Source organism: Xiphophorus maculatus, chromosome 1 (genome assembly GCF_002775205.1).
Source record: "Xiphophorus maculatus strain JP 163 A chromosome 1, X_maculatus-5.0-male, whole genome shotgun sequence".
In the NCBI taxonomy this organism is placed as follows: domain Eukaryota; kingdom Metazoa; phylum Chordata; class Actinopteri; order Cyprinodontiformes; family Poeciliidae; genus Xiphophorus; species Xiphophorus maculatus.
Genome location: NC_036443.1, coordinates 25,494,925 through 25,506,594, shown reverse-complemented (window position 1 = coordinate 25,506,594; position 11,670 = coordinate 25,494,925). Strand labels below are relative to the sequence as shown.

The window sequence follows — 11,670 nt, the reverse complement described above, 5'->3', positions numbered from 1 at the left end:
AAATAAGGTCTTGGTTTTAAGTAGTAAAGTTGGAGGAAAACAATTTTAGTCCAACTTGCAATATGCAAAATCATTTATGAAATATATAATAGCGGATTTATCACAAACGTTGATTTATATATATATATATTGCTGCAACAGTTTGTCAGCAACATGCTGCAGTCATATGTTGGAGCCTATTTCTTCTTCATAGATTAGATCAGGGATGTCCAAAGTGTGGCGCGGGGGCCACTTATGGCCTTTTAAGAATGGGATAAATTTCTCCTTACACAACAAAAGTGATTGATGGAGATGGTGATATTTTATTTCTAATAATAAGAGACAAAAAAGTTAGATACAACACAAAATATTAGTGTTTTTCCATTTTCTTTAATTTCATCGTAAATCTAAATTTCACCATGTTTTTGTTCAGTGACTTTTACTCTAAAGCAGGCTTTAATTTATTGAATTAGTTCATTAAATTTGACCACATACAGAAGGTGTTTTCAGAGAAAGAGTGACTGTAATCCTTTTCTTGTGCTGAGAATAGATCAGTTTCTGTAAATTTGGTTCCAAATTAGTCCCAAATTATTTGCAGACTGGATGTCTGTCTTTTAATGAGGCAAACATGCAGACGTTATTTTCAAGTTTTGCTTTCCTACAAGAAAAACTGAGCTACTTAGTTTTGTTAAAATATTGCATGCTTAGTTTATTGTTGAGCAAATGAAAGAAAAACTGACTAAAAGTTACAGTTTTTGACCCATTAGTACTTTTGACTTTATGATTTTGTCCCACGTGACTAAACCTTTATCACCCTGGATTAGATTAAACAACCACAGCTAACTACTGTAGATCTAGAGAGGCATTGAATATAATTTGGTGGCCAGTTTTCAATCTGATATAAAATTGTATATTTTCAGCCTGATTATTTAATGTTAGAAGCAGAGGTCTGTGAAAGAGAGGCGTTGCCGTAAAACAACTTTTATTTTTATTTTTTAACAACCACAAAATTACTACACAGGTGTTTTAGATTATAAAGTCATATATTTTATTTTAATGCAGTTAGCACCACTGTACAGTGGACACATGTTTGTTTGGAGATTTTTCCAGAGCATTTCTAAAATATTTGAAATACAAAATTACAACAATATTAATTTTCACTTTAGGGTCAATAAAGTATCTTTCAATTTGAATTTAATTGAATATTTAGTGTTTATGATTAACTGGGTTTCTCCACAGTCTAAACAAAACCTTTATTTCATTTAAAAATCTGAATGCCATGCCTTACAAATCTTAAATAAGGTCAGATGATCTGTAATTGTTCCTAAATTATATTTAAATATATCCAAAATGTGTATGTTATTCACCCATTGTTCTCATTTAGCTTTTTTACACTGTATTACGGTACTGAAATTATTCTTCTGTAAGATCATTCCCAGAGCTGAAAAACATTTTAAATTAACAAAGCTGCATTTTATATGAGATATTAAATAAAATTGAACGTATTTTTGATCTTTATTGCAGATCATAACTTTTAATCAGGATTAAAAGGCAATAAAAGGTTTTAAATTGAACATATTCAACCTTGAAGAAGCTTTTATAATCTGGCTACAAAACGATTGAGATTGAGATTAAAAGCAAAATTAGGAGCAAAAATCCAAAAGAATACAGTTATTAAGTTGCAAAGTGCATTAAAATGTTGAGGTTACAGGTGGAAGTTAAACAGGAATTGATGCGTTTCACTGATGAGTGCATTCGTGTTTTAAAAGTGTGTTTGTGACATCTGCTGGTCAGAAAAGTACAATGCAGGATTCTTACATTCAGTAGATATTCACTTTGAAGGTTATAGATTTTCTCTGTATAATAGTAAACATTTATACAAACGTAGCAGAGTGAAAATTATTGGCAACAGTCATGATTTTAGTCCTGTGAACTGATGGCAGACGGTTCTTAGGTTTTAGATTATCACCACTGAAGGCTGTGTTTCTAAAAGTAATAATAACAAAATAATATAAAATTGTTGCACAAGAAGTCATGGAGCCTTTAGAGACAGAGTAATCGAGCCAAGTTTAAGAACAGATAATAAAATAAAATTATGAGAATTAAGTAAAAATAATACAAGAAAAAAAGTGACATTATTAGAATAAAGTCATAAATCTGACACATAAAAGCTGTTATTATTACCACTGTGGTGTGTAGTGAAATTATACTTTGATAATTGGTTTTACAAAAAGGGATATACTGAATAAGACATCAAAATACAATTATTCTAATAACCTGACACTGATATGTTTAATACAACCTTATTTTTGGTAATTTTACGACTTTATTCTTGAAATATTATGACATAACGTAACAACATTATCTACGTAATATTTTGATTTTATTTATGTAATGTTATAACTTTATTCATATGATTCTATGACTTTATTCTCATATTACTACTACAACTTTATTTTGCTAATATTATGACTTTATTCTCCTAACATTAACATATTATTTGCTTATTATTTTGACTTTATTCTCACACAACGTCATTCTAACATTTTTGTAATTTCATGCCATTTTTTTGTAATTTAATTTTTTTATTCTGTAACACTTTATTTCAATTGGTGTGCACAAAACTGACATGAGACTGTCATAAACAAGATATAACAACTTTTATGATTATGAATGAGTCTTCATGAATATTTGACTGCTGTCATGAAGTGTAATTAGGTAAATAATGACACTTTTAATGCAGCTTTGCATTAAAAGTGTCATTTACAAAATGAATGAGTACTCCTTCATATTCATAACAGGTGTTATGTTTATGACAGTGTCATGTCAGTCTTATGCACATGCCTTCAAATAAAGTGTTACCTTTTATTTTAATTTTTTTCTTAGCCTGGCCCTAGCACTCTGTCATACATTTTGGCATTTTGCTCCTATAAAGTAATTAAATACACAAACATCCAGATCTGTTTCTGTACTTGAGACTCTGGAGACTTTCAGGCTGACTGTCATAACGGACACTCAGTGTTGCAGAAGTCTCCCGACTTGAAGAGCCGGTAAACGTTAACCAGCGGGAACATGGTGACGGAGCCGACCAGCGAGCCCACCTGTGCTGCAGCTCCGCACCACACGAGGGCGCTGTGGCTGCGATCTCTCAGGATGACTCCCACCATCACCTTAACGTAAGACAGCGTCCCAGTGAACAAGAGCCAAGAGAGCACCTGGTGGGGATAAAACAGGAGTCAGGACTCACCTGCTTCTCTCAGTGGTTAAACGGGGACATAGTGACACAGTTAAACCTTGAAGGCACTGAACTTTATCACCTTTCTGATAAAAACACGGACAAATAATGACACAGTGATTTCACTCACAATGATCGCCTCTCCCAGGGCAGACCCACGCAGCAGAGGACAGGGACTCAGAGCTGCCATGGCCATATTATAGCCGCCGAAGCCTGAACCCAACACGGTCAGGACGCAAAGAAACATCAGAGACCTGAATACAAACAGAGTCAGTTAGCTACAGTCTCCTGATATAAATGAAAGACTAAAGCAGGTTATCTTTTGAAGTTTCACCTTGATTTTATAGAAATAATTGTCAACTAATTTAGTAATAGATTAATCGTTAACTAAAACAGAGTCAGAGGCTTCTTCAGATTTACTGTGATACAAACTGTTACCAGAGATATTTCCTGCCAACAGCCGTCACCATTTACAGTAACTCTTTAAAAGTTCTGAATTAATGCATTATAATAACACTTAATTTCCCTTTGGGATCAATAAAGTATATTTGAATTTGAAAGTATTCAGACTCAAAAAAGGCCATTTGTTGAAAGAACAAGTCAGAGCAGTATTTAAACCTAAACTGTACAAAAAATCTATGCATTTTACAATTAAATTTAAAAAAAAAAACTTTGTAAATATGTTTTCCCCAAAACTCCTCAAGTTTTTGCTTCAACCGCTTCAAATTCAGCAACAAAAAAAAAAAAACTTTGGTCATCTAATTATTAATAAATTAATTTTAAAAAAGGAGTTATCAGGTTATTTCTGATGTTAATCCAAGCAGAAATGACTCAACTTTTCACATTTTTATGTTAAAAGTATTTTTTTTTAAATTGTAGATACATCCTTTGCAGCAAATGACCAAGCATTAAAGCAGTGCTCTATTATGTTGTGTAAATGTTTATTTTCTTATTTGTAAAAGGAATTTGATTGCTTGTTTGCATCTTTTAATATATTATAATATATGAAAAGGGCTTAAATGAAAAATAAAAAAATATGCAAATCTTCTCATCTGATTAATTGATAAATTGTAAGAATAATTTATAGATTACTTGATAGCAAAAATAATTGTTAGCTGGTGCCCTAATCTGAAGTTACGATACTTGAGTATATTGTTAGCGCAGTTCGTTGCATTGTTGCTTTACAGAAAGAAAGTCCTGGGTTTGAATCCCTGCATGGAGTCTTTCTGCATGAAGTTTGTGTTAAAGTAATCATTTTAAGTATTATTATTATTATTATTATTATTATTATACACAGACTAACATTTTGGAGACGCCTTGCCAAAATCCTGGATTGATTCTGGGGAGGGGGAAGGATGTTTTTGAGCTAAACATTAGGGTGATGGCAAAGTGTAGCTCATCACTAAAGATAAATAGTCAGTATACCAGAAGAGACATGCAGAAAGCTTATAATAATGGCTTGATTGGTGTAATGCCAGAAAAGAGTCAACAACAATTTTTATTGAAATCTGAACAAAAAATGTTTTTTATTTTAATTAATCCTTTTATGATGTTCTATTATTGCCTTTCCAATCAGAAAAGAAGTTAAATGAAAATAATTTAAACCTGCCAGGGGTATGAATATTTTTAGTCAATACACTACAACAATTTTTTGTTGCTATAATCAAACCTGGTGACAAATTGATATTTTTTCTGGTGACTTTTCAAACTAAATGACTTGTGATAAAGAAAGAATTTTGTAGAGTTTTTTTTATAAACCTGAGAAAGAAACCAAATAACCTCCCCAGACAGCGATGTGATGTGATGTAGAGACAGCTGTCTGATTCAAACCCACTCCACAGAGACGCAACCCCACAACCCGCAGAGCCTGGGGAATTTATGACTAATGTCCTGATGATGCACTGCGCTGTCAACACAGTCATGGGAAAAAATTAAACACACTCCCTGATTCACTGGCTTGTGGCACCACCATTAGCTGCAGTAAGTGGAAAATTCAGTCCTCCTTGTTCAGTTTGCAGACATTTTTATACAAAACTATGTTAAAACGTAACTAAACCAGAAAAATAAGCCTCTTTTGTAGATAAAGTGTAGAAATTGGACCTTAATGGTGTGTTTCTGTAAAAATGACTTTTGTGTAAACTTGTTTAATTCTTGCTTAGTGGTGCCCTACTTGAGTTGAATCATAAGAGTCACACACAGGGGGATGTGGATGTTTTATCACCGTGACTTTTCATGCAGTTTTGCTCAAAAACTGCATCTCTGTATCGCTGTCTTCATGCCACCAATCTGATCGTGAAGTGAAACTGATGTGAGCACATATATTCATGCAAACAAACAATAATTTGTGGTGTTTTGCATTTATACCTCACAGTCAGTTGCTAATTCACTTTTGATGTTCCTGCTCCTCATCTATGGAACACCAAGAAGATCAAAAATACGTGAAATTCTACGTCTTACAAAGCATGTTGCGTTCACTTTTCCATTAATACCGGAGTATTCCTTGGATGAAAAAGAACCAATCACAACTAACAAATTATCGCTCTGCTCATCCAAACTTGGCCACGCCCCTCAGTGTCTATTGGCCCCACCCACTTTGATGGAATTTTTCTAATTTGTCTGGTAGTAGGATTATAGAATGACATATTAGAGCCATTGTAGATTGAAAGAAAAATGGCTAAATTTCTGCCAAAAACATCTGAAAATTTGTGAATAATCTTAGAAATTTTCTAGAAAGACCAGGGAAATTTCAAAGCTCCAGAAGTTGCAAGAAAAAGCTCAGAATTTTTTTGATTAACCTCAGAAAATTTCTAGAAAAACGTAAAAAAAATGTAGATGTTTTATTTATTTATCTATTTAGAAAATTTCAGAAATTATTCTCAACATTTCTGAGTTTTTTTTTTTGGCATAAATTAACTTTTTTTCTATCTATAATGGCCCTAATATGCCGTTGTACTGTTATGCTTTTACAGTAGAGTTAGCATTTCCATCTGGTTGACGAAAATGCGCGCCATTATTCATTTTTCTTTTGCTTTCCTTTTTCTTCTTTGCTGATATTCTTTGGGACATTGACACAGGATGAGGGGTTGAAGTCAACCCACCAAAATGACTCCTTTCGTCCGACTAATCATAGGTCTGTGACTACCATGAGCTCTAAGGCTAAATCTGGATTTCTACTGTGACATAATGACACAAAATAGCAGGAGCACAGTCTATTTGTGCCTGATTAGATTATCTGATCAGATGACTCTGATGTAGATCATACCACGAGGAAATTGGTTCAACTTCAGCAGGGTTTGAAGTACTAAATGTATTCAGGCAGCTTGCAAGACAGGCATGATACTTGGATCATCCAGATACAGTGGAAATCCCCTCAAAACGATTCATCAGCGTATTGCTCAAGTGAATGCTGAAAGTCATGAGCCTCTTCACTTTGGTGGCTCTGAAAGCACACAGCCTGTGACCCTACCAGATCAACTTGGATATGGATTATAAAAAGCCCAAATCATCACCTCAATTTGTGTAATATGGCCAAACTTTTCTACATTGGTCTAATTTGTCCAAATGTCAGTGAACCAGAAATCTTAAAGTTCCAGTTGCAAGTTGGCAAATTCCTTTATGGAGAAACGTCTTTTGGTAACTTTTCCAAATAATAAGCCATCTTGTGCTTTCAGTCTTTTTCTTATTTTCTTCTGAGCATCCCAGATTTTGCTGTAATATCCATGCTTGCAATGTCTTAAATGTTTTCTGCTTTTGCACAATTTTTTTATCCATGTACAAATCATTTCTGATTGGCAGCTTCAGTTTTTTCATTGCTGGTTTGTTTTGCTTGTTAATCAACTGAAGTTGATTTGTAGCACCTGACTTATGAAATTTTATACAAGCAGCAAGGGTCCTCTTGCTATTCCCCATTTCTAATTACTTTACCTGTAGAGCAAGGGTGTTTAAAGTGGAGTATGGGGGAAATTTGGGGGAGTGGTGCGCGCAGTACTCCTATGTTGTTTTGTTACTCATTCAATTGGCTCAATTTTGACGTGCAAGACGTAATCGGTAAAATCCGGTTTGGGATTTTCAAAATAAAAGATCCGGAAGTAGTTCGTTATTTCTTGCGCGGCCCGGTACCGGTCCGCGGCCCAGTGGTTGGGGACGACTGCTCTAGATTACTGCTTTTCATCGCTGTATTAAAACTTGGATAAATACAATAAGTGTTTTCAAATGAAGACTTTCAAATGATCCTTTTTTACTGTTGAGTTTTCTTCAATCAAACCCAAAAATCTATGATCCTGATTCTAAAGAAAAAAATCTGATTACTTTATGTGTTTAATTAAAATAATTTATGCATAATTTGTGGCTGAGTAGATTAAAAAAACCTTGTATTTTTGGTGATTTTGGATTTTTAAAATGATATTTTTTTGGCCGGCTCGTACGTGACAAAAAGCTTGTACACACTTACTGTAGCGTCAACGCTTTGCGGTGCTTCATGTTTCATGAGTTTCATGACTTAAATTCTGTGAAGAGTATTTTTTTTACCTGCTCTGGAAGAACATTGCAATAGTGCAGGCCACTGGGTTGGCCACTGAGGCCAAAGCTGCAGACAGATGATAGGCAAGATTCCCATACGACATGCAGGAATACGTCTGGACCGATGGCAGCAGTCCATTAGTCAGAGCGTTGACCCAAACCACAAGGAGGTACATGAAGACCAGCTCGGGAATGGAGTATTGTGGTTCAGCCAGCAGAGGTTTGCTCTTCTCTTTTCCTTCCTGCTCATTTTTCTTGCCATCAGTTTCTGCTGCTGGGTTGTCCAGCCCAGAGCTGATTGGGCCCACCGTGTCCGGCACAAGGTTTTCAGTAGACAGCTCGTATGTCCGAGGCAGCCTGTTCAGCCCAATGGACGCAGCCAAGCTAATGCACATCATGGCCGCCAGGAAGGAGAAGAACACCTCTGTGGAGAAGTTTGGAGGAAGATACTGTGTTTGCAATGACCACACTTCCTCGTCTGAGTGGTTTCCTGACGTGTGAGAGCTGTTGACGCACTTGGCCATGCCGACGCCTTGCGCCAAAGCAATGACACCGGGGATGAAACCACTCAACCCTTCTCCAATGAAGTAGGTGGTGATGTATTTAGCTGGAAGCTGCATCATAAAAGGTAGGAAGGTCACTGAAGATGTGCAGTCCACCAGAGAGAGGAAGAAAGTGATGATGAAGAAGGCGGTGCTGCGCGACGCCCCGGCCACAACCGTAGTTTTGTCCCAGAAGAAGACGAGCAGGATGCAGGAGGCGATGCCGATGGAGAGGACGGAGTAAATGACGGCGCGCTCGTTGAGACGACCGGGACGCAGTTTGTGCATGAGGGTGACCAGCAGGGGGCCCAGGTTGGCCAGCTGGATGATGACCGTGAGGTACGAGGGGAGCTCCCAGCCTTCAGGCAGAGCGTTGACGATGAGGGGAAGCTCCACCCACAGGCCGTTCACCGCCACCCAGGAGCCCAGGCCAAAGGCGCAGGCCAGGAGGTGCACCCGCAGCGCCATGCTTCAGCCGGATCCGTCTAACGATCGGTCATACCTACGGGAAGAAACGCAGAAACATCAAGATGATAGAGCTGAAAGCTTCATTTGGTTATTGTTCAGGCTTTACTTTAACACAACGCACTGAACTGACGGCAAGAGGATTAGTGCTACTGAAGAAAAAAATATTCTGACTTTAATCTCAAAATTCAGATTTTTTTTCTGAATTCTGTCTTTTACTCAGAATTTTGACTTTTTTTCTCCTCCAAATTATGCCTTTAATCTCCAAAATATGTCTTTAATCTCAATATTCTGACTTCAATCTCAGTATTCAGATTTTAATCTCAGAATTCTGACTTTTTCTCCTCCAAATTATCTTTAATCTCGGAATTCTGACATCTACCCTTTATTAATATTATCCAGTCTAATTACAGTCTGCAGCGTTCAGACAGGACACTGGCAGCTTATTTTAATTAGCTTTACAATTAGTTTTTTAAGTCAAAAGTATAGAATAGATACCTCAGGGCTCTTATTTTGAAGTTTTGGAGGAAATTGTGTCATACACAGGTTAATTTATTGATTTAAGTAGAGTACATCCCTTTGGTCTAAAATGTTCAAAACTACAACAAAAACTTCAGAGTAAAACTTTCTGTGCTCTGATTTTCTATCAGTTCAGGAAATCAATGACTCAGACGACTGCTGGGTGTTTCAATGTACTTACAAGTTTCTGCAGTTCCTCAAAGCGCCGCACTGGACCGTCTGTCATTGTATGAGGAGACAAAGAGGTTGGCGACGGGCTGTCTCTGCACAGACATGCTGGACTTACAGCGCGGCTGCTGAGTGGGTCAGAGTCCGCTGCACCATGGGCCGGGCCTAAACCTGCACTTTATTCACTGCTGATAAGGAAGTCCAACCACTCTGGGTCAAAATCAGAACCATTTTTGGATAGGTCAAGATCCTGAATGTTCTTAAAGGGCCAGTGTGCCAAAACATACCAATAAAACCCACCAACAAGCTATTAGAATATTCATTAGGAAGCTATGTTTGCTTTCAATAAGTACTTTTTCAAATTAAATAATATTGAACATTTATTCCTTCAGGATTTTGTGATTTTTTTGCAATCAAAATCACTGATTTTGAGGAGATAATTTTGAAATATTTGCAAAAAAAATTGCAGTATTTGTACTTAAATGTGACTTTTTGTTTTTTACATTATATTCACTGAAATGTTTACATTAGGAAGTAAGGTACATTTATTTACATTGCACATTTTCAATAACAAGGCATTTCAAAGCGCTTTCCTTGAATTAGAAGAAATACAAACAAAACAAAAAGAAGCAAAAGGGAAACATTACAGCAAAAGTACTATTATAACTTAATAGGAGTTTCTCTAAGGAATAAAAATAAGTAATCCACAATTTATAAACTAATAAATAAAGTAAGTCAGCAACCAAATCCCCAATGCAAAAACAGAAATCTAAGATTAAATATCTTATATTAAAGAGATTTATGCATGTTTGCTTTCTGACAAGATAATTTTTTAGAATATTTTTCTTAAGTGTTTTTGTACTTAATTGTCTCAGTAGGATATTAAAGCTTGATATTAATAAGATATTACTGATTATAAATATAGTCTAGAAACTAGAATATCAATAGTTACAAAGTAAAGAAGTAAAAATTTCTTATTTCAAGCAACAAAAAAAATCCCTTGACTAAGTTTCTTCAGGAAATTAAAACAGACTAATTAAATATAAATTACAAAAGAAAAGAAAGTAAATAAACAGCACAGATAATAAAACAAACAAAATAACCTAAGCGCTATCTCTGTTGCAACACAGAGACATTAAAAGTTAATTATTTCCAAAAAAACATTGTTTTTTCTTTTTATGGTCACTTACACACTGAATTTAGGTGTATTTGCTTCTATAATAGCTTTTAGCTTGTATTAAACTGCAGATTATTGAATATTTCCCACTTTCCTGTCACACAGTAAGCCTTTAACCTTCACCACCCCCTACTGGCCGTAACGTGAAACTACAGCATGTTGTTTGCACGTCATTGGGAGCGTCAGTTTCCTGATGTTGACAAAGGTCATTGCAGGTCAATAATTAAACAACCCTGACGTCATAAAAACATCACTGCGGCTGGTCTTGTAACTCTAGATGGCATTTTAATCTCTTGAGTTTTTCTCCCAAAGACAGAATTAAAAATTGGATAAACTAGTTTTTGGACAGAAAGTCAGATTTTTTTTTTTGTAGGTTCACTAAATGCCTCACAACTAAATCTGTCAATTTTATTCAGTCAGTAAATGCATCACTAAACCGTATTATTCATGTTACAGTTTAACTTGCAGCACATTTTTCTTTCCCGGTCAGTGTTTGTCGCTTGTAATCGTTTAAAGTTTAGACAGATATGTTTGCACTTGTTCTAGTTCTTACCCATTAAATCAGGATCAGCAGTTCAGACCTCGAAGGAAACCATAAATTGGTTTAGAAGAAGCTGCATCTCGAGCCATAATGCCTGCCAAACTTTACCAGGTTGTAAGGACTGTAAAACTACAGGTTATGTAAAAACATTTTAGTTCCAGGTGAATGTTTAAACGCACTTATAAACATTCTTACTGGGTTGTTAGAAAACTGAAAATGTAAGACTGTATGAAACATTTCCTATCGACATTTAAATTAAACATGTTACATCCAACCAATAGCATGAGACTGTATTTAAAAACATTAATAAATGTCATGTACATCATTAAGTCATTAGTACTTGTTAAAATATAATTAATTTAAAGTCTGATGTGAATGCCTCAACCAAGATGTTTTATTGATCTGTGAGTTAAGATCAATAAGAAGAAAAACTAAGCTCAGTTTTAAGCTCGAAGGTCAGAAAAATCCCATTGATTGTGAGAATCAATAACGTCTTGAGATCAAGTCCCCTGAGAAAGGAGCTGGA

At 35.5% G+C, this 11,670-nt stretch overlaps 1 protein-coding gene across 1 annotated transcript; it reads right to left on the bottom strand.

Annotated features, from left to right (window-relative positions):
- Positions 1-364: 364 nt before the first annotated feature.
- Positions 365-9,592, bottom strand: slc52a3 (solute carrier family 52 member 3). Its single transcript, XM_005798901.2, has 4 exons — positions 9,440-9,592; positions 7,742-8,776; positions 3,345-3,468; positions 365-3,194 (listed from the first exon to the last, which is right to left on the bottom strand). Exons 2-4 carry the CDS (start codon positions 8,740-8,742, stop codon positions 2,982-2,984), a joined length of 1,338 nt encoding a protein of 445 aa, XP_005798958.1. The 5' UTR covers positions 8,743-8,776; positions 9,440-9,592; the 3' UTR covers positions 365-2,981.
- Between the last annotated feature and the right edge of the window lie 2,078 nt (positions 9,593-11,670).